The sequence below is a fragment of the Dreissena polymorpha genome, chromosome 11 (assembly GCF_020536995.1).
Source record: "Dreissena polymorpha isolate Duluth1 chromosome 11, UMN_Dpol_1.0, whole genome shotgun sequence".
In the NCBI taxonomy this organism is placed as follows: Eukaryota; Metazoa; Mollusca; class Bivalvia; order Myida; family Dreissenidae; genus Dreissena; species Dreissena polymorpha.
The window spans coordinates 32,040,817-32,068,000 of record NC_068365.1 but is presented as its reverse complement, the minus strand read 5'-3'; the positions used below and the strand labels follow the sequence as shown (position 1 = coordinate 32,068,000).

Here is a 27,184-nt window from a genome sequence, read left to right as displayed (position 1 = left end):
GCTGCTGGAGCAGTATTGAATTTTCATTAAAAACAATTAGTTGGTTCTTTATTTAAGGCAAGTGACCGATTGCCCAAACAGTACACAACAGCACAATACAGCACAATACAAACCAACATAAACACAAAATATGAATAAAGCTGGGGTCACCGCCTTGGAACGGTCAATGCAAAGCATTGTGGGTTTAAACCTGGTTATAGAGCGCTCATCCTCACACTTGGCCCAGCAATATTCATAATACATTTAAGTGTAAATAAAATGTAACGTCATAGCATTGTAACTCAAATAAAACAATAATACAAGGGAATTAAAACGCATTCAATTTAATTGCTATTTAATAACTCAATTGCATTGAAGATACATGAGTAACAGAGTTACAACTTTTTGACGAACGATCAAATAAAACTATTAACAATTGTCAACTACATTCCTTCTTTATAGAAAAAGATTTGAGAATATAGCATCATGGAGTTAATATCTCAGATAATCATCGCGCAAATACAGGAAGAAAGCAGAAATAATGGGTGTAAAAATTTAATATTACATAGCTTGGTTGTTTATGTGACTGCTAAAAGAAATAAAAATAATTAAATCAAACAAGAAACGCCTATCAGAGAGAAAATATAAATGAAATGGAACGTTATAAACCCAATGAATGTATATTACAACTGGGAAAGTCGGTCGTATGACGTCACAAAAATCCATAATGACATAATGACGCAGCATTAATTTTCGCCACTGGCGGTCATGTTTTTTGACGAACCAAAACCATTTCCTAATTCGTATGAGCTATCATAAGAGAAAATGTTCTGGCCAAGTTTCGTAAAGATTGGACCAACATTCGTACTTTTAGAGTTTTAGCAAGTTTTCACTTTAGCCATAAAAAGAAAACTGACCGGACCCTCTTGCGCCTATGTTTTTGAGGAACCGGAACCATTTGCAAAAACAGCCGAGACATCATAAGAATACATGTTCTAACAATGACATGTTGGAATAAAGCTTACAGATGTTTCTCAACATATAATCTATAAAAACTGATTTAACTATTGATATGGCTTTTAAATGTATCGACATATGTTGTTTGTCAGACTTAATGATCGAAATTACATTTGAGTATTCCTGAAATATCATAATCAGACAATTACATCTTTGTAACATATGTTGCTATTGTATCAGACGGCACAGTTGACTCAGTGACTAATTTGGTATATCACATTTCAAATCCATTAAAACAACATTATGTAACACTAATTACCGGTATTTCAAATACAGTCAAACCTGAGAACAGCGGTCAGTCAAAGGAAATGACCAAAGTGACCGTTGTCAACAGGTGACCGTTGAATTATGATCACAATTTAAGGATGGTTTGTCAGTTGGTAGTATTGCAACGTCGTTACCCTACCCAGTCGTTTGCATATAGTGTAAAACTAAGGCTCATTGCCGTTAACTAAGCATAATAACAAACTTACTTGTGTACATTGAATAATACAGAATAATATCTTATATATTTATTTAATTTCATCTTGTTAAACTAAAGCAATGACTTTTTGTACGCTGGTAAAATTGTTTACCCATGCATCTCGTTCATTCATAAATAAAAGTTTCGTCACGTGCCGTTGACGTCACGTCCGTAGAAGTCTAAAAAGCGGTTTTGCTGTCATAAACCGATAGTACGGTGTAATTGTACCGTTCAAAGTACCATGTACTATTTAGCGGTCATTGAATTATCGATGATTACTTTAAACGTGTCACAAACTCTGACATTTTTTCTTTTGAAGATGCTCCCACAATTATCACCGAAAAACAAACAGTCTCAACACCTTACTATTTGTTTACTCGCAGCGGGCCGCTTTTATAATATCAAAGACAATTACCGCTTTCAGACGCTTTAACCGCAAAATAGACGGACAAATGATGTGCTGTGTTTTTAATTTTCGCGACTCGAGACGACTGACGCGTTACCGTTAATTTAATGTATAACATGGGTTTCGGAGTGGAATATGGTGGCCGTTGGCCGTTATGGCCAGGTGACCGTTAAATTCAAGTGTAATATAGCATGTTTTTCGTCGGGGGGATTCCAGACTGACCGTTGTCTGCAGGTGACCGGTAAATTCAGTTGGCCGTTAGGTCAGTTTCGACTGTAGATGAAAACTCTAATCTTCTTACATTAAATATCCATTTATAGCAATAATGTTTGCAACATGCTATGATAAAACGCGATTTCACGTGGACAATCGGCATGTCATTATGTTATAATATAATTTGTTAAGGCCAACCTGTGAATATTGATGAGGATACGCATATGTTTTTGTATTAATCATTGGCACAACATATGTCATTTTAAATGTAAAGTAATCAATATAGATGTGCCTCTACAACTTTGTCGCTACACAATTAATACTTGTGCAGTAGGAAAATAAAAAAATGCACATACAATGACTTGGTGAAGAATTGAGTAAAAGGGATGACTTCGGTATGGTCCAGTCGTCCAATAGATTTGTTTACAGAACAATATAATCAAATTAAAAGAGAACACACGCTCTTAAACCCCGAGAACGATTGTAAATTTGCCCATTGCATCTTGCTGCATCAAATCATACCCGTGATTATCCCAGGACTTTGTGTCATATTGCGCATTTAAAACTTGAATCAGGTGAATTTATTTGGAAAAGGGTTGCATTTGTTTTTATTAAAACACCAAGCTTAAAGACAGTATGAGCTAATTCATTGTTTGTCTTTTAAATCTACAATTTATGACAACATCTGACTTTTATCTACAAATGGTAATGGTTAAAATATATTGTACTGTTTTTTCACAAAAAAATAAAACCCGCGTTTGCATAGCAATCAATTATTTTTACACAAATTAAAGTAATTAAAGTAATTAAGATCCGTTCTTTGTGAATTTTTATGTTTTGTGTTATTTACTTATTTATTGGGTCTAACAATAAACACAGTGTTCAGTTGAGCGTCGCCGTGGTAAAAATGCACTTAATGTATCAGCGTAAAGTGTCGTCCCAGATGCAGTCTGTATTTGTCGTTGAAAGGAAGTCTCTGCTTGCCGAAAAATCATTTACAAATGTAAGGCAGACAGTGTCTTCCCTAATAAGCCTGTGCGGACATTTTAAAGTATTTTGCGCAGATGTATTAAACCAAATTTTACCTGAGCGAGGCTCATTTGCATTTTTTCAGATTATAGTTAACTATAAATGAAGTTTCAGTTTGCGTTGTACAATTGTATAGACATGTACTCCATTTGTGTTGTTTGGGCAAGCTGTGAGATTAATTTGAAATCGATCTTATACAACTCTTTGAAATAGATTGATCGGGTTGAAATGTTTTATGGAACATATCGTTTTTGCGAAATGACGTTTACTTTGTGACTAAGTAACACATGCTACACGTTGATCATGCGATAGTGTTGAATTATGGTTAATGTAAAGTATATTGGTGTTATGTGAATAGTTCTTTAATTACCATATCGACTTGTTTTGTTGTAAATCTGATACGAATGTCCGTTTGTATGTGTAACCATATTTAAGTCTTGTCCAAGTGCATGGTAAAACATAGAACAATGACTTTGAACAGTCAAAAGACATGTGTATAGGGCTTAACTAAGCAGCCCTTATTAAATGCATGTTAATTAAATGAAACATTGTAGACATAGTTTCTTCTTTTTTTCAAATGAAAATAACATACAAACGAAACGCTTTCGGGAAACAAAATTTATTGTCTTAAAGTCTCTCCTTGCGATACCTTATGGATGCCTTTTACTTTGTTTAATGTTTAATTTAGGATAATGTTTAACCTCGTATAGAAATGTACTAATTGGTGATGATAGTATCGACAAAGACTAAGACTATTGGAGTAGTTTCTATCAAATATTTTTTTGGTCAAATCAATTTATTATTCGAATCTGATATGCTTTTGCTATAGCATGTTGTCCATTTTGAATTTCTCAGTAAAGCAGTAACAGAAATAATTTGACAATACAATATTATTTAATGTGAAAATGATGTGTCTGTCTTTATATTTCAGCAGTTTTTTTCACTCAATTTCAAACTCAAATCAGTCTAATAAGACCAATCGCAGACTTATGCGAAATACTTTAACTGGACAGATTACTATTGTAACTAAACAGAAGATCATTTCTAGTCATATTCTGGAACCTGTAATTATAAAACCGTGAACAAATTGCAACCGAGCGAAAAGTAGCGAGTAATACCGTCCGACACGCATCACATTGTATCGAAGACTGTATCTCAGAAATATAACAAGTGGCTAACTGTTGCATTTATGGTTGATCGCAAATTAAAATATTGTTTAGTATGGTGAAATGTATAATGTTATGGTGTAGAGTAGTGTGTTGTAGAGTAGTGCGTTGTATAGTCGTGTGGTGTAGAGTAGTGTGGTGTAGATTAGTGTGGTGTAGAGTAGTGTGGTGTAGAGTAGTGTGGTGTAGAGTAGTGTGGTGTAGAGAAGTGTGGTGTAGAGTAGTGTGGTGTAGAGTAGTGTGGTGTATAGTAGTGTGGTGCAGAGTAGTGTTGTTTATAGTAGTGTGGTGTAGAGTAGTGTGGTGTAGAGTAGTGTGGTGTAGAGTAGTGTGGTGTATAGTAGTGTGGTGCAGAGTAGTGTGGTGAAGAGTGGCAGGATGTAGAGTGTTTTGGTTTACAGTGAAATGGCGACGAGTGGTGTGGTGCATAATTGTGTGGTTTGTGTATTATTATGTGGTGTGATGTAGATTGGTGTAGTGTAGAGTGTTGTGGTGTGGTGTAGAGTGGTTTGGTGTAAATTAGTGTGGTGTAGAGCGATGTGGCGTATAGTTGGGTGGTGTACTATGGTGTGGTGTACTGTGGTGTGGTGTTGAGAGGTCTGGTGTAGAGAAATGTTGTGGAGAGTGGAGTTGTGTAGAGTTGTTTGGTGAAGAGTGGTGCGGTGTGGAGTGGTGTGGTGTAGGGCGGTGTTGTGTAGAGTGATGTAGTGTAGAATAGTGTTGTATAGAGTCGGGAGGTGTTGTGTAAAGTAGTGTTGCCTAGAATGGTGCGGTGTAGAGTGGAGTGATGTAGAGTGGAGTGGTGTAGAGTGGAATGGTGTATAGTGGTGCAGTGTAAATGGTGCGGTGTATAGTGGTGTGGTTTAGAGTGGTGCAGTGTAGAGTGGTGTTGTGTAAACTGGCGTGGTGTCGAGTAGTGTTGTGTAGAGTGGTGCGATATAGAGTGGTGTAGTGTGGAAAGGTGTTATGTAGAGTGGTGTGTTGTAGACTGGTATAGTGTAGAGTGGTGTTGTGTAGCGTGGTATTGTGTGAAAAGTGTTGTAGTGTAGAGTGATGTAGTGTAGAGTGATGTAGTGTAGAGTGGTGTGGTTTAGAATGTTGTTGTGTAGAGTGGTGTTGTGAATAATGGGGACGAAGAGAGTTGTTGTGAAGAGTGATGTGGTGTAGAGTGGTGTTGTGAAGAGTGAATGGCGTAGAGTGGTGTAGTGTAGACTGGTATGGAGTAGAATTATGTAATAGAGAGTGGAGTGGTGTAGTGTAGAGCGGAGTAAGGTAGAGTGATGTGGGGTTTATTGGTTGTTGTAGAATGTATTGTAGTTAAGTGTTGTGCTGTGGTGTAGAGTGGTGTGGTGTATAGTGGTGTGGTGACGTGAAGAGTAGTGCGGTGTAGAGTGGTGTGGTGTAGAGTTGTATGATGTAGAGTGATGTGGTGTAGAGTACTGTGGTGTATAATGGTGGTTGATTGGTGTAAAAGTGAATTGTGTAATGTAATGTGGTGTAGAGTGGTGTGGTGTATAGTGGTGCAGTTTAGATTGGTGTTGTGCATAGTGGTGAGGTGTAGAGTAGTGAAGTGTAGAGTGTAGTGTTGTGGTGTAGAGTTGTATGGTGTATAGTGATATGGTGTAGAGTGATATGGTGTAGAGTGGTGTGGTGAAGAATAGTGTGTGTAGAGTAGTGTGGTGTGGAGTGCTGCAGCGTTGAGTTGTGTGGTGAGGTGTAGAGTGGTGTGTTTTGGAGTGATGTGGTATAGAGTTGTGCAGTGTAGAGTGGTGCAGTGTAGAAAAGTGTGGTGTAGAGTGGTGTAGTGTAGATTATTCTGGTGGCAATTGGAGTTGTGTGGTGGAAACTTGTATGGTATAAAGTGGTGTGGTGTATAGTGGTGTGGTGTAGAGTGGTGTGATGTATAAAGATGTATAGTGGTGTGGGCTAGAGTGGGGTGGTGTGATTTTGACAGTTTTGATGTAGATGATTGGTGTATTCTTTTCAGGTTTACGTTCGTTTTCTTGTCAAATTTAATTCTACCATAGTCTGGTATAATCTAGTGCATTGATGTCAAGTGCTTTCCAGTGCAGTCCAGTGCAATCTGTTGCAGTCCAGTGCAGCCAAGTCCAGTATAGTGTAACAGAGTGTAGTGCAGTGTATAACAGACTAAAATAGTAAAGTTAAGTCAAGTCTAGTCTAGTGTTATTTTGTGTAGTTCTGTCCAGATAAGCATTGTGTAGTCTAGTGTAAGTGTTGTATCGAGACAATACCGTTAGATGCGATCTTCACTTGCATTATGTGTTAATGTGGTATCGAAACAATAAGGTAAGGTGGGGTCCTCAATTGCATTATGCGTAAATGTGGTATCGAGACAATAAGGTAAGGTGTGGTCGTCACTTGCATTATATGTAAATGTTGTATCGAGACAATTAGGTAAGGCGTGGTTTTCACTTCCATTATGTGTAAATGTGGTATCGAAACAACAATGTAAGGTGTGATCTTCACTTGCATTATGTGTAAATGTGGTATCGAAACAATAAGGTAAGGTGTGGCCTTCACTTGCATTATGTGTAAATGTGGTATCGAGACAATAACGTAAGGTGTGGTCGGCACTTGCATTATATGTAAATGTTTTATCGAGACAATTAGAAAAGGCGTGGTCTTCACTTTCATTATGTGTAAATGTGGTATCGAAACAATAAGGTAAGGTGTGGTCTCCACTTGCATTATGTGTAAATGTGGTATCGAGACATTAAGGTAAGGTGTGGTCTTCACTTTTATTATGTGTAAATGTGGTATCGAAACAACAAAGTAAGGTGTGGTCTTCACTTGCATTATGTGTAAATGTGGTATCGAGACAATATGGTAAAGTGTGGTATTCACTTACATTATATGTAAATGTTGTATCAAAACAACAAGGTAAGGTATGGTCTTCACTTGCATTATATGTAAATGTGGTATCAAAACAATAAGGTAAGGTGTGGTTTTCACTTGCATTATTTGTAAATGTGGTATCGACACAACAAGGTAAGGTGTGGTCTTCACTTGCATTATGTGTAAATGCGGTATCGAAACAATAAGGTAAGGTCTTGTCTTCACTTGCATTTTGTGTAAATGTGGTATAAAAACAATAGGGTAAGGCGTGGTCTTCACTTGCATGATGTTTTAATGTGGTATCGAGACAATATGGTAAAGTGTGGTATTCCCTTGCATTATATGTAAATGTTGTATCGAAACAACAAGGTAAGGTGTGGTCTTCACTTGCATTATGTTTAAATGTGGTATCGAAACAACAAGGTAAGGTGTGATCATCACTTGCATTACGTGTAAATATGGTATGGAAACAACAAGGTAATGTGTGGTCTTCATTTGCATTATGTGTAAATGTGGTATCGAAACAATAAGGTAAGGTGTGGTCTTCACTTGCATTTTGTGTAAATGTGGTATCGAAACAATAAGGTAAGGTGTGGTCTTCACTTGCATTATGTGTAATGTTGTATCGAGACAATATGGTAAAATGTGGTATTCACTTGCATAATGTGTAAATGTGGTATCGAAACAATAAGGTATTGTGTAGTCTTCACTTGCATTTTTTGTGAATGTGGTATCACCACAACAAGGTAAGGTGTGGTCGTCACTTGCAGTTTGTGTAAATGTGGTATCGAAACAATAAAGTTAGGTGTGGTATTCACTTGCATTAACTGTAAATATGGTATCGAGACAATATTGTACAGTGTGATATTCACTTGCATTATATGTAAATGTTGTATCGAAACAACAAGGTAAGGTGTGGTCTTCACTTGCATTATGTGTAAATGTGGTATCAAAACAATAAGGTAAAGTGTGGTCTTCACTTGCATTATATGTAAATGTTGTATTGAGACAATTAGGTAAGGTGTGGTCTTCACTTGCATTATGTGTAAATATGGTATCGATACAATATGTGTGGTCTTTACTTGCATTATGTGTAAATGTGGTATCGAGGCAATACGGTAAGGTGTCGTCTTTACTTGCATTATGTGTAAATGTGGTATCGAGACAATACGGTAAGGTGTGGTCTGCACTTGCATTATGTTTAAATGTGGTATCGAAACAGTAAGGTAAAGTGTGGTCTTCACTTGCATTACGTGTAAATGTGGTATCGCAACAATACGGTAAGGTTAGGTCTTTACGCGCATTGTGTATAAGTGTGGTTTCCATATAATATGGGAGGGTTAGATCTATGCATTGTGTTAAAGTGTGATATCGAGACGATAATGTAGAATGTGATCTTAACTGTTTATTACCCTACTGGTTATCATACTGGTCATCATTGTTGTCATCACTCTGGTCATCTTACTGGTCATCAATAAGTTCATATCCTTTTACATCAAACTGGTCATCACTCTGGTCATCAATCTGATCATCACGCTGGTCATTACTATGACAATCAACCTGTTAATCATACTGGTAATTATAATGGTTATTTTCAGGTCATCATAATGGTCATTATCAGGGTCCGCATACTGATCATAATACTCGCCTGTATTATGGTTGTTTCACTCTGGTCTTCATACTGAGCATCAAACTGGGTATAAATATTGTCATCAATATGCTCATCACTCATCATAGTGGTACACTAGTTAGAATACTGGCCATCATTCTTCTCATTATACCGATAATCATACTGGTCATCAAACTGGTAAGAATAATGGTCTTCACTTTGGCCATCATCTTTCCGGTCATCATACTGGTCATCATACTTGTCATTTATATTTTCATGATATAGGTCATCATGTTGGTCATCACAATTGTCATCATACTGGTCATCATTAAGGTCAACACTATCGTCATCAACATGGTCACCAGTTTGGTCATCACTGTGCTCCTTACTCTGGTAATCTCCCTGGCCATCATTCAGGCCGTTATTCTGGTCATCATATTGGCCATCGTACTGGTCATCATCATACTGGTCATCGTACTGGTCATCACATTGGTTATCATACTGGTCATCATATTGATCATCGTACTGGTCATCACGATGGCCATCGTACCGGTCATCATATTGGTCATCATCATATTGGTCATCATACTGGTCATCATCATACTGGTCATCGAACTGGTCACTATACTGGCCATCATACTGGTCATCACGATGGCCATCATACTGTTCATCACCATATTGGTCATCGCACTGGTCATCACGATGGCCATCGTACTGGTAATCATATTGGTCATCGTACTGTTGATCACGATGGCCATCGTACTGTTCATCATATTGGTCATCATCATACTGGTCATCATACTGGTCATCATTATACTGGTCATTGTACTGGTCATCGTACTGGTAATCGTACTGGTCATCGTACTGGTCATCATAATAGTCATCATACTGGGCATCATAATGGTCATCGTACTGGTCATCGTACTGGTCATCATATTGGTAATCATACTGGACATCATAATGGTCATCGTACTGCTCATCATACTGGTACTCGTAATGGTCGTCATACTGGTCATCATACTGGACATCATAATGGTCATCGTACTGGTCATCATACTGGTCATCGTAATGGTCGTCATACTGGTCATCGTACTGGTCATCATATTGGTAATCATACTTGACATCATACTGGTCACCGTACTGGTCATCATACTGGTCATCGTAATGGTCGTCATACCGGTCATCATACTGGTCATCGTACTGTTAATCATACTGATCATCATACTGATCATCATACTGGTCATCATACTGGTCATCAGACTGGTCATCATACTGGTCATCGTACTGGTCATCATACTGATCATCATACTGGTCATCGAACTTGTCGTCATACTGGTCATCATACTGGTCATCGTACTGGACATCATACTGGTCATCATACTGGTCATCAGACTGGTCATTATACTGGTCATCGTACTGGACATCATACTGGTCATCGTACTGGTCATCATACTGGTCATCAGACTGGTCATCATACTAGTCATCGTACTGGTCATCATACTGGTCGTCATACTGGTCATCATACTGGTCATCGTACTGGACATCATACTGGTCATCGTACTGGTCATCATACTGGTCATCAGACTGGTCATCGTACTGGTCATCATACTGGTCATCGTACTGGTCATCGTACTGGTCATCATACTGGTCATCAGATTTGTCATCATACTGGTCATCGTACTGGACATCATACTGGTCATCGTACTGGTCATCGTACTGGACATTATACTGGTCATCGTACTGGTCATCATACTGGTCATCAGACTGGTCATCAGACTGGTCATCGTACTGGTCATCATACTGGTCATCGTACTGGTCATCGTACTGGTCATCATACTGGTCATCATACCGGTCATCATACTGGTCACCTATACTCTATATCGCACCGTATGATACACTGCTTTGCATTCAGTTGCATCGCAGTCTTTCAGGTTCTATGCTATTTGCTGCTCATCAGTTTATTTAGGTTTGAAATACAGCCTTTAAAACTCGAGTCTAGTTAAGAAGATTTTAAAGTTATTATTTAGATTTTCTAAGCGACTATAAAAGCCTCAAAGTGCGTGTATAAGGGTAAAGGATTGAACATGCAATAAGACTAGACTAAAACATGGTTACACATAACAACATGTGATTCGTGTGTGGTTCCGAGTTAAACTTGTCGAGATGGCCATTAAGGAGATATTAGGAAACTCGTTATGAATAACTTAAAACAGTCGCAGTTTAATATGGGACCCTGAATGCATTAGTAATAAAATAAATGAAAACTTGCATCTATAAACGAACTGTAACCTGTGTTACTAGGTCACCTTACGCAAAACGATATGTCATATAAAACGTTTCAAACCTATCATTTAATTTCAAAGCGTTATATAAAATCGATTTTAAATAAGCACAACAGCTTGCCAAATCAACAACACCAAAATGCAATCCTAGTTCTGGGAAACTGGGTATAATGCATGTGCATAAAGTGTCATCCCAGATTAGCCTGTGTAGTTCGCACAGGCTAATCAGGGACGACAATTTTCGCTGTTATGACATTTTTCTTTTAAATGAAGTCTCTTCTTAGCAAAAATCCAATTTAGGCGGAAAATGTCGTCCCTGATTAGCCTGTGTTGACTGTACAGGCTAATCTGGGACGATACTTTACGCACATGCATTATGCCCATTTTTCTCAGAACGCGACTCAAATAATTCGCGCTTAACACCAAAACAAAACATCACCGAGAACGGAGCTTAATACAATGTTATGTCAAATCAACTGATTCCTATACAACCATGGGTTTGTTGTAATTTAGCAAAACGGTACAATATGTGTCAAACCTTTGTCAGGAGCAATCGCCGCCATATTGGATTTTGATCATTTTCTTTCGAAAATAAAATGAATTATAGTAAAGTTAAATCTTCTTTTCACCGTCGTAATGAGTTACAATTCGCATACTGCGTCAAATTGAATCGGGGCATATGGTGATATTTTTACTTGTTTTACAGTTTGTGTGTGAATTTTTTAAAGACTATTTTGCGTACCAGAACAAATACATTTATATCATTACGCATGGTTACATTCGTAAGATTTTAAGAGCTTTTAAGACTGAATTAAAATTAGTGTTCACATTAAAAAAAAATCAAATGGGATAAATAGAATACTAGGTTTAGCGTTGAATACAGAGAAGTTTATGTTGCTCGGCTCGAATACCGAAAGCGCTAGCCAAGGCGCGCGCTCCCGGCGTTCTAAGCCTCGCAACATAAACTTCTCTGTATTCAACGCTAACCTAGTGTTCTCTATATAAACGTCAGATAGGCAATCTCAACATTTAAATAAATATGTTCGGCCTATAGCTCCAATATCGGTAGACTTTAATTAATCTGAACTAAATTTGGATAAAAAAATACATGACTTAAAATTGACAGCTTTGCAAAAAATCTCCGACAATTCTCTTGTGTCAATGCCTGTTTATTTTCGTTCTGTTTGGTAATGATATATGCAAAATGTAAATATAAATTTGCAAAACCCAATCCAAGCCTTCTTCTTATGTGTATTTGCAAAGCTATCACGCAGTTCTCATCTGCTGAAGCCCCAATCCTGAAGGGAATATATTCAGTCAGATTTCACTAAATTATAACATTTAAAACTAAGTCGTACTTTCCATTTGAGAGTAAAACGCTTATTGAGAGAAATCGGCAGGTTTTTATTTAGAAAAAGGGGAAGACGCTGGACGCTCGGTAAAAGGGGAAAATAGAGCGCGAAAGAGACATATTTGGGGAAAAAATAAAATATAATGGCTTATTTCAATGTCTATAACTAATCTACAGAGGCACGTCTCTGTCACTATTATTGTGAGTTTCACGTCTCCTAGAGAGATTGTCCCCAAATACAGTATCAGTTGTGACATAGGAAATGTTTGGGCCACTACTGGATCCAAATAGCTCGCAATATATACACATAAAACCATGTTAAGTTTGACTGTGATATAGCCATGGGTATCGGAATTCGTATACTTGAGAATTAAAACAACGACTATCACGTTTTATTTGCGTTTCGTCTGGCCTAGAAAATAAAATTACAGGGGTAGATCTTATGGGAAATGTTTTCAACTGTTTTTCTGTACTGGGTCGGGGGGCGATGTCAATTTTGATAGTTCAGTTTCCTTATTAATGGGTAGACGATCTAGATCTGCTACAGTATTGGAAGGGGAAAGTACGACAGCTATCGTACGTGCTTTTACTTGTTATTTCAATATCCTTGAAGTTTTCATTTTTTCCATCTAGTGTAATCGGTAACGGGATCTTTATTTACGTACGATACATTATTTAGTTCTTAACAGTTAATTATTCTGTCCATTACGGTCTTAGTGAATGTTGTATATGTAGTGTTTCATTTTCAATTAGCATTAAATGTTACCATTCTTCATTTTATGCAAATTAGCGTTAAGCGCTAATATTCTATAATCCATAATAGATGTAAATAATCAAAGAAGTCGACAGTGTAAACAGCCCATTTTATTCTCTGTAATATCCGAGAAAACACTGTGTTAATTTATTAAACAAGATAAACATTTGCATGCATAAATATCATTTATGATATATACGTACATATGCAACGATATTGATTCTTAATATATATTAATAAATCACACAGAATATTGTTCAATTTCACTAACAGTTTTCAGGCATTAACATTATTTTGTTAAATCATAAAATAAAGAAATTATTTATTTATGAGAAGACAGTACTATTTGTTTTACTAATATGATACTTATAAAATAGCAATTATCATTAATACACAATATATATTTATTTGGATATTGCGCAGTCAACCAACTTTCCTAAATACTCTACATTGAATGTAGGTGAAACAAATTAAAGTAGTAAACAATAATTTAAGTATGAATATATTTATTTGCAGCAAACAATAATTTAGGTTTGAAAATAAATAAGTATCAACAGCTCACCTGTAATATCCGAGAAAACACTGTGGTGAGTCCCCCGCAGTGTTTTCTTAAATATTCTTCCAGATGCAATTTTCTGAAACCTGATCAGACTTTTCCTAATACGTTTCTCACGTGATCCTATGTGGTCTCACGTGGTACGCTGATTCACCTACTTTTTTTATATTTGTTCGGGTCAAAGTTGTTAACCCTTGGTCATGGAACTTTCCAGAAGTTTCTATTGCTTACGTTTGCGTTCTTGATTTGGTAAACAATTTAGATTGGAATGTGCTATTCTTTGTTAGCTTAGTAAGCTGTTTTCTTATAGTACATCAATATGATAGAGTTTGTAGCTCACCTGGCACAAAAAGTATTCCGGTGTGGTTTTGTGAAAACTGGGCTTAAATGCGTGATATGAACTGCGCAATTCCTTAAGTATTTCTAACAATGTACAATAGTTATTCTAAACAATATGCAATAGTTATTTTAAACAATATGCACTAGTTATTTTAAACAATATGCAATAATTATTTTAAAATTTTGTTAATTGAAATTAATTAAAACTTTATTAATTATGATTAATTAAAATTATTAAATAAGTTAAAGTGAAAATTTAAATATTACAAATATTTCATAAGATTGTGATTTTAATTGGATTACATCTTCCCCTCCTTCTTTTTAATTAGAATTCCTATTCTAATATATGGGCTGTTTAAATTTAATTGCTGTTTAAAACAATCCCAGAACATTTAACTGTATAATATTAAAGCATGCATACATGAATCTAACATATTTAACAACAATCGAAATAGATGTAATATATAGATAATAGAAAAAGAATTCGTAAACACACTAGGCATTAATCGTAAATGAAAATACAACAACTCTAAATATACACTCCGCCTGAAGTGTCTATAACAAAACAACAAATATAAACAGGGTTTCAAATAAACTATATTAGAGAATCAATACTTAGATCATTATTTGAAACATCAATAAGACAAAGATCAAGTACAACATAATTGAAATGCACAATAATGACAAAGCAGTCTATATACATGTTAGTATTTGTTGGAAAACAAAAGAATTATCAAGTATTATTTATACAATTGAAAAGTTTGTAAGTTAATGTTTAGCATAGGTGATTATAATAGTCACATTTAGTTATACATTTTTATGTTTAGTATGTTCATTTGGGTTCCAACATATACTGAGTTATTAGTTTCCAGTTGAAACATTTTACAGCATGGAGACATAATTTACAAATTTTGAATCCGTTTTGTATAGTGTCATAGGAGCAGAAGATATGATGGGGTGTATGGCAACAAGGGGTTCGACTTAAGAATAAATGAACAAGAGGATCAAGTTTTTTGAATTTTGGACGACAATGTTTCAGCGAAGCATGACAAACTCGACAATATGTGTTGTCAAAATCGATAGGGATCGATTGGCATTTAAGGGATTGTTTGTAAAGGCGAAAATGTTGAGTCATTAAGTTATTGATTTGTTTAAGATCTGCATTTAAGATGTCTGTAATGGAAAAATTGGATAACGCGGGAGGTAGAAATTTTGATTGAAGAAATCTTTTGTGGGCTATTATGGATATTTGGGATTTTGAACCGAACCTTAAAATAATTGTTTGGCAGATTTGAAAATTTAGGGGGTGGATTTCATAAAGTAGATGGTCGAGCATTTGAAGATAGAGTATATTTATGTCGAAGTAGTCTATAGCAAAAATTAAGCTTGAAAATGAAATGTTAGGATTATTTAACATGTGGGTAAATAGTAACTTTTTAGTGCGTCTATGGATTTTTCTTAATTTGAGAAAAGTATTTAAAAAGTATTTTATGTGATGCAGTTGATAGTGATCTAAAGGGAGGGAAATGTATAAATTACTAGAAGAGTTGCCGTTGTATTTAAATAATAACTTGAAATAATTTGAGAACAATATAAAAAATGAAATGTTAATAACAATATCCATTTTATGAAAATAATGAAATGTAAAATTGACAATAGGGAACCAAAAATGTAACGATAAAATGATATTATATATACAATAGAGTATCAATGAAAATACAAATTTAAGAACACAATTATGAAATACACACTATATTCATATGAATGATGTATTGTCGTGTGCGCCTGAAATGAGAACAGCGAAAGTATAAAAAAATTTTTGAAGTATGTATGTAATGAATAAAATCAAAGTATGTAACGATTGACATCTAATATGAGAAAACATGTAAAATGTAGTATTTAATAATGAAGATTAAATTAAATCATTTCAATAATCTTCAAAGTATTTATAATGGTTAAATGGGGAAAAAAATGAAATATAACATTGAATAATTGACGTCAGAGTTGAAATCCATGCAAAATTTGACATCAAAGTTATAACATATTCAAATATGATGATGACAAACTGATAACTAATGCAATTCCACTAATGCTATTTCATTTTTTTTTTTTTTTTTTTTTTTTGAAGTTGAAGTTCGTTTATGTACGTTCCTTAATTCCGTTATGGACCAAGAATAGTTCAGTGTGATAGTTTGTGTTGAGCATTTGTCGAAGTTTGATGTACTGATAAATGCCAATTGACAGAGCAGATGGTATTTCCATTATTATATCCCCTGTAGCGTTCCGAAACGAAATTTCTGTAGTGTTAATGAGCAGTTTTGGAAACAATCCAAAGCGTATGCTGTTTATGTTCAGGGTGACAGGTAAGTCAATGATCCATTCTGATCGACAAGAAACCGAACTGACGATGTTGATATCAATACAATTTAAACCATTTGATACATGTAAAATCAAAAGAGTGCCACGTTGTCGTTTGAATATTTGCAATTTGCGAAGGATTGTTATTAGCAAGAGAACGTGAATCATGGCCAGAAAGACAAGAAAATGTTCATATTTCAGAGACTCATTAAGACTGTTGGTAAATTCCTGAAGTGGTGATAGCGTGGTGGGATTGTCGTATTTAAGATGTTGTGCCGCTGTTGGTTTTATTAGTGTAATTGCAGTTAATAGAATGCGAATTTTTCGTGAAAGAAATATCAACATGAGCGTGTTTCCGATTGTGAGTAATATACCTATGATTGAAATTATATCTAAAGTGGATAAACCTGATTCAATTGAGATTTCACCGTTAAGCATTGCTTCTGTTAGGCTATGGTACACAATTTGGTTTTTCTTTGCTCTTTTCACAAAGGTTTGCATGTCAATTTCTAATTTGTGCGACCGAGTTAATATATCCTGTGTGTTTTGATCGAAGGTTTTAAATACCGGTAATAATACATTTATTGGATTATTGTACGAAATGTTTTTCATCAATTTATCCAAAACCGTATTATTAAAAAATTGTTGGAGTAACGGTAAGTTAATTGGATATATTTGGTCGACAGTAGTATCGTTTGTCAAACATTTTGTGAATTGCTCATCAATACGTTGACTTTTTGAGACTAGTTTACATGCACATGGTACATCGATAATGCAGTACTTACAATCATCTATTGTTTTAGAACGATTTACACATTCCAATTTTAAATTTGATTGCATGTATGCAAGTACCTTAGAACTATTTAAAATTCTCAGCTCTGGTTTCAAGACGTTTCTTACTATCTTATATTCACATATATCTTTCGTTTTTGCATTGTCCCCGTGTTTCAAGAGTTCTACGAAACAATTCGTATTGAAATCGATTTCAAATATAACATTATGTTTACATAAAATTGTTGAACCTGCTGTCAAACAGTCTCTCAAGAATGATTCATCAAGAAAAGTGAATAATAGGTTTTTCCCATTATAAATTAAATACCGCGGTTTTGATGTGAATTCATTAGCATCTTTGTTTTTTATATCATTGTCAAGAGGAATTGGAAAGAAATTTAATTCATAAATTTCGTTATCCAAACTGTTTGTCAGTGGAAACAATACCATTATGTATATCGAATTATTGTTGCGTCCATAAATAAATTCAGCATGATTGTAGTAGAATGCCAATTCAGTGCTGACCAATTTATGAGTCGGATAGTTGATTTTTAACGACGAAGCTATTTCTGTTAACGTTTGGGACATTAGTTCGGGGTTTATTATATGAATCGATAATTTACGATTGCTCAGTGATTCAATTCCTATGGCTAGCCTATCAAACTGTGACCTTATTTTGATCATTTTATCATTTACATCTAGTATTAACTTTTCAGCAGTTGTATGTTTATTTGACATAGATTCCATTTCGTCCACAATTTTATGCCTGACTGCTGAAGCATTCGCAACGAATTCATCGAATAATTTCATATGCTCGTGAACATTAGTTGCAAATGATGCCATTTCGCCGAATTCGTGCGTAAATGTGTTTGTTAAGAGATTAACTCTTTGTGCCAATTTATTTGCATGATCGCGTAATCGATTAAGTTGTGACGTTGTTGCAATGCCAAAAAGAGTTGAACCTAATTGTCCTATAAAGGGAAGTAAGGGTTGTGACTCACGTGTCTTCCGTTTATCTGAGATTGTAGGAATCATGCTACGAAATTTGTGTAACAAAGATTGTATATCATGTTCCATTAAAATCCTTAGAGTGTTGAATTCGACGCTAATGGTACATCCTTTTTCGTAGAAATAAGTGTCTCTACACAATGAATAATTTCTACCGATGTCACTATTGAAATGATAGTCCGGCATATCAAATCGAAAAGTATGCGTCCATTCATTATTCACGAAGTTAATTGTTTTTGGATCTGAGAACTTAACGCCATGGTTCATCAGCAATTGTTCGCTGTGTGCTCCCACAAGTGACAGGAAAAGTATAATGAATCGTGTGACCAACATCTTGCCTAAAAGAAAAAAAAAAAAACAGTTAATTTGTTTATCATTTTACCGTTTTCTTTTGTGATTTTTCTTTAGAGATTTGTTTATATAAAATTGTTTAATAAGTGCTTCTGATGTGTCTTCGTCATTTGCCCAACTGTTCTTATACTTTTTGTTTGTCCATTTTATCAAATATTGTCTTTGATTATCTTTAATTCTGGTTTTTAAAATTTTGTCAGCTTTGTACCATTTCTTGTTTGAATTTTTTGGTGAAATATCATTTTGATTTATTGTATTTTGTTTGTCAGTTGCCGTTATATTTGGCTGTGTATTGTTGGTAACGGTTTGCGGATTGTTTTGATTTTCTGTGTTATCATTAGTTTCTTTTTCATGGAATTTGAATGTTTGAGATAAATCACGTTAATCCTTTTCATCATGGTATCTTCTTAATCTGTTGATATTAACTGGAACTTTTAATTCTTTGTTTGAATATCGTTCTCTCAAAATATATGTGCCATTTTGTAATATTTTGGTTATGTAATAGGGTTGCTCTGAAAATTTTCGAAACAATTTTCTGGATTTATTTAAAGGTACTTTTTCTTGTTTAATAAAAACAAGATCTCCTAATTTAAATGGACGTATTGCAGTTTTGCGATTGTAAAACTTACGCATAACGTCACGAGAATTATTTATGTTTTCTTGTGTGATATTCCATATAAGTTTAAATCTTTGTTTCAATTCCTCAACATAAGTGTTTATTGAAGGGTTGGTATTAATTGGTGGAAATAATTCGGAAGTGATGGGTTTATTCATATGTCGGCCGAAAAGAATGTAGTACGGAGAGTATTGTGTCGTTTTCGGACATACTGTTGAAGTATAGGCTAATTGGACACTGGAAAGCTTATCAGGCCAATCGCTTTCGTCTTTTAACGATGTACGTAGTATTGAGAGTAATGTAGAGTGTACCCGTTCTACCATTCCGTTACTCATTGGGTGATAAGATGAAGTTCGATGCCTCTTTATTTGAAAGAATTTATAAAGAACATCCATTATACCACTTAAGAAGTTTTGTCCTCGGTCAGATGTGATACGTTTGGGCGGTCCAAATATTGCAAATACTTTATGATAAAGTTGTTCTGCGATTTCAATAGTGTTTTGCGTTTTTAATGGTATAAATAGTGCGAATTTTGAAAATGCGCATATAACGCTTAAAACATATTTATATTCTTTGCTCTGTTTTGCTACCGTAACAATGTCGATGTGTAACATGTCAAATGGTGCGCTTGCAATAAAAGGTTCTTGTAATGGATATGGTTTATAATTGTGATCTCTTTTAAATATTTGACAGTTTTTACAAGATTGAACATAATCTTTAACTGCTTGATACATTTTTGGAAAGTAATACAAAGTTTTGAGGGTTGCAAACATTCTATCAACACCACAGTGACCATTTAAATCATGAAAACTGTAAAGTATTTCACTTCTTAATGACTCAGGTAAAGCTAATTGTTTAATTAAAGTTTTTTCAGTTTGATGTTTCTTAGATCTTGGTTCGTAAAATTGAAACAGAACATTGTCAACTATTTCGTATTGGGTGCTTATATATGGAATTCGTTTTGCTGAGTGTTTATCATCAGGTAAATGACCGTTCTTTAAAAATGCATAAATGTCGCCGAAGTCTTTTGATGTAGCTTGTAAGTTTATAATGTCTAGTTGATTAGTTGTTAAGTGCGCGTGTTGTTTGCGGTCATTGACTGTCTGGAGTTGTGAACCAGGTATGTGATCATTATCTGAGATAACACTGTTGTCAGGTGGAATGGTGCTAAGTTGATTGTCAGCAGAGATAATTGGTTGATGATTGGTGGGTGTTGTGTTGATTGTTTGTTTTCGCATTTTTCTTGTGAGAATGTTAACCTGGGAGCAATGATTATTTTGCGTTACTTGTATTGGTGCCAAGGTTTGTGGAGGTGTTAAAGGTGCGTTATCATTGGAAAGTGTATGTATGTTTTCCTTGGATTTAACGTGGGTGTCTGATTTAGAATAGTTAATTCTACTAAGGTAATCGCTTGGATTTGTCTTGCCAGTTTTATAAATGATTTCATGATCATAATTTTCTAGTTCTAAAGCCCATCTATATAGTCTGTCATTTGAGTGTTTTGCTGTATGCAAAAATGTTAAAGCTTTATTGTCTGTTATAATTTTGACATGTATATTTGATATATAGACTCTACATTCTTTCAAAGCGTAAATGATTGCTAATAATTCCAGTTCACAACTACTGTAACGTTTTTCGTTATCTTTTAAAGCACGACCCCCGTATAAAATAACATGATGACGTTTTGGAGAATCTTCCTGACATAAAATGAATCCTACTGCGGATATACTAGCATCTGTATAAATAGTGAATTCTTGATTAAAATCTGGTAATCGTAAAATTGGTTTAGCCATTAATGCCCGTTTTAAATAATTAAAACTTTTGTCATGTTCCTCGGTCCATTTGAATATGGTATCTTTCTTAAGTAATCTATTTAACGGGGCGACAATGTGTGAGTAGTCTTTTATAAACCGTTTTAAGAAATTTGTCATGCCTAAAAAACTCTTTAATCCCTTTTGATTATTAGGAATTTGGAATTCGTTAATTATTTTCAATTTGTCAGGGTCCATTTGAATAGTGTTTCCTTCAAATACTGTGCCTAGAAATGTAATTCGTTTTTGTGCGAAATGACTCTTTTTAAGATTTATTACTAAACCAGCTTCTTTTAGTTTATGTAAAAATTGAGAAAGTTCTTTGATGTGGGTTTCAATATTGTCACTCATAAGTATACAGTCATCCAGAAAAAATAGAAGGTTTTTGAAATTGAATTCTCCTAATATTTTTGAAAGATACAATGACCAATAAAAAGGAGAATTGCATAAACCATAAGGAAGGACGTTAAATTGAAAACATCGTCCTGTTGGTGAATTAAATGCAGTATACTTTTTAGAATTTTCGGCCATGGGTAGATTAAGAAATGCTTGTTTTATGTCTATTTTAGTAAAGATAGTTGGCTTTTTCTCTGCGATCATATTTTGAACATCTACAATTGTAGGCATTTGATAATACATTTTCTTCGAAATTTTATTTAACAGTCGGTAATCAATGCATAACCTATATAATTGTTTATTTTCTTGTTGGTCTTCTGGTGAAATATCATCTGAATGTGTATGTTTTTAACTAATACAATAGGACTACTCCAAATTGAAGTTGATGGTGAAATTATATTTTTATCTAGCATTTTCTGTAATTCATCTTCAATGATTTGTCTCGTTTTGGGGTTTACCGGATATGGTCTTGAACGTATAGGTATAGCATTCGGTATCAATTCGATGGAACATTCAAAATTTTTAACAGCGCCGACATCTGTTTCTGAATCACTAAAAATATCTTGATATTGCTTTAAGAGATCGAACAGTTGCTGATTATTCGCAAATTCTTTTCCTATTTTATTATGTAATATTTGTTCTTTTTCGGTTGTCGTCTTAACGTTTCCACTTTCGTTACATTTATCTAAATTATTAATGTCATATATTTCGTTTTCATTTAAAATATGTATTGAAGCTAAAATATCATATTTATTTATCATTTTTTCTGTATCCGAGTTATTGTAAATTGGAAATTGTATAGTTTTATTTTTGTTGTCTGTAATACATAAATCAAGTTCCATGATATTTGTTTCATCCATAATATGTAAATCTTTATTCAAAAAACATTCTTTTAATTGAACAGGTATTTTCTGAAATGAATGAGGTTTAAGTCTTATCTTTTTATTAGCTTGAATACAGTGAATTTCATTTGTTATAAAATTGGTTTTGCATGTAATATTATCTTTATTTATTTCAAGAGTATTAGTCTCAAAATTTAATTTTGCCTCGTATTGCGAAAAGAAGTCTACTCCTAGTATTGCATTATTCGTTAAGCCTTGTACTATGTAAAACGGGTGCTCAATTAGCATTGGGAGGTTAATGACCCCTTCTACATTGTACGAATTATCAGAAATGGCGGTCTTGACATGGAGATTAGATGGTAGGCATTCGTTTCGCGAAATGTTTGTGGAGGCGAAGAATGATTTGCTGATTACAGACATACTACTGCCCGAATCCAAAAGAATGTTTGTTGGGACATCTGCAATTGTTCCTGGTAAAGAATTATGAAAAAATGTGGATACTACCTTTAAAGCTAATATTTTACGTTTAGATTTAATACTTTGTTTTTGTTTATTTTGAGTTGTATGCGTACTTTTGTTAATTAAACCCTTTTTATTTATTTGTTCGTGTTTTACTTGGAATTTTGAATAATTTGCGTTGTTAAAATGGTACCTACTGCTCTGTCTTTTCCATCATTTTTTAGTTCGAAAACACATTGATTGGAAGTGATTGAATTGTTGGCAATTGTTGCATTGTTTATTGAATGCAAAACAGTTTCTACCCCCCCCCTACAAGAATCGTATCCGCATTTGGGGCAAATTTGGTTTTGTGCATTTTGTCTGTGTACTTGTAAACGTGGGTTAGATACGGATCTATCGACTATTCGCGGTCTTTGATAGTCTAACGGTACTGACATTCTATAATTTTGGTTTTGTCGTGGTTGAAATTGTTGATAACGGCTGTAAGGAACAGATGGCATTTGATTTGGAAACATATGTTGTTGAGCGTAAGAATTTTCTACCGGTATATTTGGTATTGGGGTTGACTGTAAAGCATTAATTTCCTTAATTTTGATGTCCGCTTTTAAGGTTTTAATCTCTTCCAATAACGTTTGAAATTTTGTGTCAATAGCATTGACTGAAAATGACGTGGTCATGTCACAGAGTTTACAGTATTTGGCCAGTTCTGACAGAGATTCTGGCTGTCTTAAAATAACATCTTTCTTAATACTGTCTCTTAATCCATTGACAAGCAAGCTTACGAGAACTTTTTCTTCTAAGCCTTGTACATCAGTAGAAATTTTTAATGCTCTCGAGATATAATCATCACATGTTTCATTTTCTCTTTGTTTAATAGCAATTAGATGATAATCTAATTCTTTAGTCTGAAATCGTTTAGCAAGTGCTTTGGTGAGTTCTTGATAATTAGATTTAATATCTTCGGTTAGATTATTGTAAAAATTCTCTGCATTGTCGGACAGGTAAAATGGAAGAACATTAGCGTACTCACCCCTATCAATGTTATTCATGCTACAAAATTTCTGAAATTTTGCCAGAAACGCTGGTAAACTATCATAGTCTCTGCCTGTAAAGCATGCTAACTTAATTATGTTTGGCTTAAACATTGTACCTCTTGGGTCCGAAGTCTGTGCGGTATGGAAGTTTCTCGCCGGTCGTTCCCCGTCTGCTGGAGAGTGGCCAGGTGCGGAAGGCGTCTGCCTACGTAAGTTAATATTGTCACTATTAGCACTTTGCGATGGAAAATTAGCACTATTAACACTAGGTGATGGGGTATTTAAGAAAAAGTTAGGTCTCTGCGAAATAACACTGGAAATTGGATCCTGTAGTCGTTCGTCGGGAAGGCACTGAAAATTACCATATGGCGGTGGTACTGGGTCGTACCGGAAATTGGATAATGGCTCGAGCAGCGATTCCTTCGGCGGGTCCTGCGTTAATGGCTGGAGTGTTGTTTCTTGGGTTTCTTCGGTGTCTGATGCATCGGATTGTAATGGGTGACTTTGAAATGGGCTGTCATGTATTGTTACTCTTCTGATTGTTTTGATAGAATTTAATTGTTTATGAAAATCTGAACGTAATTGTTTTTTACGACGTTTTTCACTTGCAACAAAATCTTCGGGAGTTTGTAAATAAGGTTTTGACTCACTTGATGATTTTGGAGTGTCTTGTTTTGATATGGTAGTTGATGGTTGAAATGGTTGCTCCGGAACTGTCGAATCGTCAGGTGGGGATGTTGGCGGCGTCAACTGTGGCGGTAGAGTGGCTGATAGGCGAGAACGTAAATTGTAGTGAGACATCTTGAAACATTTCTGACGATTTTTGTTGTGGAAAATGTTATTGTAAAGGAATTAAACTTTAGAACGTATTCTCCACCAGATATCGTACGTGCTTTTACTTGTTATTTCAATATCCTTGAAGTTTTCATTTTTTCCATCTAGTGTAATCGGTAACGGGATCTTTATTTACGTACGATACATTATTTAGTTCTTAACAGTTAATTATTCTGTCCATTACGGTCTTAGTGAATGTTGTACATGTAGTGTTTCATTTTCAATTAGCATTAAATGTTACCATTCTTCATTTTATGCAAATTAGCGTTAAGCGCTAATATTCTATAATCCATAATAGATGTAAATAATCAAAGAAGTCGACAGTGTAAACAGCCCATTTTATTCTCTGTAATATCCGAGAAAACACTGTGTTAATTTATTAAACAAGATAAACATTTGCATGCATAAATATCATTTATGATATATACGTACATATGCAACGATATTGATTCTTAATATATATTAATAAATCACACAGAATATTGTTCAATTTCACTAACAGTTTTCAGGCATTAACATTATTTTGTTAAATCATAACATAAAGAAATTATTTATTTATGAGAAGACAGTACTATTTGTTTTACTAATATGATACTTATAAAATAGCAATTATCATTAATACACAATATATATTTATTTGGATATTGCGCAGTCAACCAACTTTCCTAAATACTCTACATTGAATGTAGGTGAAACAAATTAAAGTAGTAAACAATAATTTAAGTATGAATATATTTATTTGCAGCAAACAATAATTTAGGTTTGAAAATAAATAAGTATCAACAGCTCACCTGTAATATCCGAGAAAACACTGTGGTGAGTCCCCCGCAGTGTTTTCTTAAATATTCTTCCAGATGCAATTTTCTGAAACCTGATCAGACTTTTCCTAATACGTTTCTCACGTGATCCTATGTGGTCTCACGTGGTACGCTGATTCACCTACTTTTTTATATTTGTTCGGGTCAAAGTTGTTAACCCTTGGTCATGGAACTTTCCAGAAGTTTCTATTGCTTACGTTTGCGTTCTTGATTTGGTAAACAATTTAGATTGGAATGTGCTATTCTTTGTTAGCTTAGTAAGCTGTTTTCTTATAGTACATCAATATGATAGAGTTTGTAGCTCACCTGGCACAAAAAGTATTCCGGTGTGGTTTTGTGAAAACTGGGCTTAAATGCGTGATATGAACTGCGCAATTCCTTAAGTATTTCTAACAATGTACAATAGTTATTCTAAACAATATGCAATAGTTATTTTAAACAATATGCACTAGTTATTTTAAACAATATGCAATAATTATTTTAAAATTTTGTTAATTGAAATTAATTAAAACTTTATTAATTATGATTAATTAAAATTATTAAATAAGTTAAAGTGAAAATTTAAATATTACAAATATTTCATAAGATTGTGATTTTAATTGGATTACACAGCTGCCGATTGTCTACTTTCACTTTCACAATGTTCGATGTCGATTACCTCCGAATCTTGCTGGGTTTCAACGGTTTTTGATGAATCATTCTTTAAAAATGTGTAGATGGGTTAAGTATTTGTCGAGTCCGAACGTTTTATTTTTTTCGTGTATGAACGCCAATTGTGAGACATTTTTTCTGTTTTCACGTTTACATCTAGGCTCTTTTATAACCCGGATGAACATTCGACTGGTTTCCGGTAATTAATTGACGAAATACCCAACTCGCGCAAGACCGGAATCCAGTGAAATAGTCAGGTGATTATTGCGGTCAGTTGCCCGGCTAAAATTTTCATGACGTATTTATTTAATTGATATATTTAGAATCACCGGGGTTCTCAGTTCTGTGTGTACGTCGGGATAGAGAGAGCGAGATCGTGGTACAAATTGGATAAGTTTCGACTGACCCAAAAGAAAAAATATCTTTGAGGGGAAAATATTATATTTTGGGGAAAAATGATATTCTTAGAGGGGAAATTGTATTTTTTGAGGGGAAAATTCTGGTAGGGGAAGACGCCGAATATCGGCGTCAAATTCTTAGTAAAAACACCCGATCAAGATGATCGTTTTGAATGCCCATGGTAATATATTTGATTCCATACCATCGATTGTTTAGTTGTTAGAATGATGCATGGAATGGACCATAATGTGCGCCTCCAAAATATAAACATTCAACATGTACTGTCTCCAAACATTTAATTTCAGATTTGACTGAGCAAACTAAATTGTATTGTATCGTACTTTGTAACTCTCGTCTTCGAAACAAAAGTGTTATTATACCTGTTTGATATTAAAAATCATAAAACAATATCTTAATTTAAAGTTATGGGGTCATAACTGCGGTTGCCATAGTAAATCTTGGTGGTCTTAGACAGTCTCCTCCATTTTTGTCTTAAGGGACATGTTCAACTTGCCGGGAGAGTGCAGCCACGCATTTGAACTTGCTTGCTAGAAATCCATGCATTTCTTACAGCGTAAACCTTCATGTTTATTTTAATATTTAATTATATCTTTTACGTGTTAGGAAAGGGCTTAAATATTCGTTTAGATGTACCATTGTTTGGAATGAATCTGAAGCCATTATTACTTAAATACTTGATAATGGCACGTCCGTGGTATTACCAATTACCAAACCACTATATTTACTAAAACAATAGTTTGTACATTAAACTCACTAGTTTGGACGAATGTTATCAATATAAACTTCAAAAGTACA

The 27,184-nt window shown here is 34.5% G+C and overlaps 2 protein-coding genes across 3 annotated transcripts; both read right to left on the bottom strand.

Moving 5' to 3' along the window:
- Positions 1-8,873: 8,873 nt before the first annotated feature.
- On the bottom strand, positions 8,874-11,583 carry LOC127849734 (protein PFC0760c-like). Its single transcript, XM_052382484.1, has 3 exons — positions 11,545-11,583; positions 9,693-9,938; positions 8,874-9,578 (listed from the first exon to the last, which is right to left on the bottom strand). Exons 1-3 carry the CDS (start codon positions 11,581-11,583, stop codon positions 8,874-8,876), a joined length of 990 nt encoding a protein of 329 aa, XP_052238444.1.
- A 4,071-nt stretch (positions 11,584-15,654) lies between these two features.
- On the bottom strand, positions 15,655-24,675 carry LOC127851756 (uncharacterized). 2 transcript variants are annotated; one of them, XM_052385631.1, is made up of 3 exons: positions 24,317-24,675; positions 23,783-23,871; positions 15,655-15,805 (listed from the first exon to the last, which is right to left on the bottom strand). In XM_052385631.1, exons 1-3 carry the CDS (start codon positions 24,465-24,467, stop codon positions 15,728-15,730), a joined length of 318 nt encoding a protein of 105 aa, XP_052241591.1. In that variant the 5' UTR covers positions 24,468-24,675; the 3' UTR covers positions 15,655-15,727. The 2 variants fall into 2 exon arrangements, with proteins under 2 accessions (XP_052241591.1, XP_052241590.1); XM_052385630.1 differs by having other exon boundaries at positions 23,783-24,675.
- Between the last annotated feature and the right edge of the window lie 2,509 nt (positions 24,676-27,184).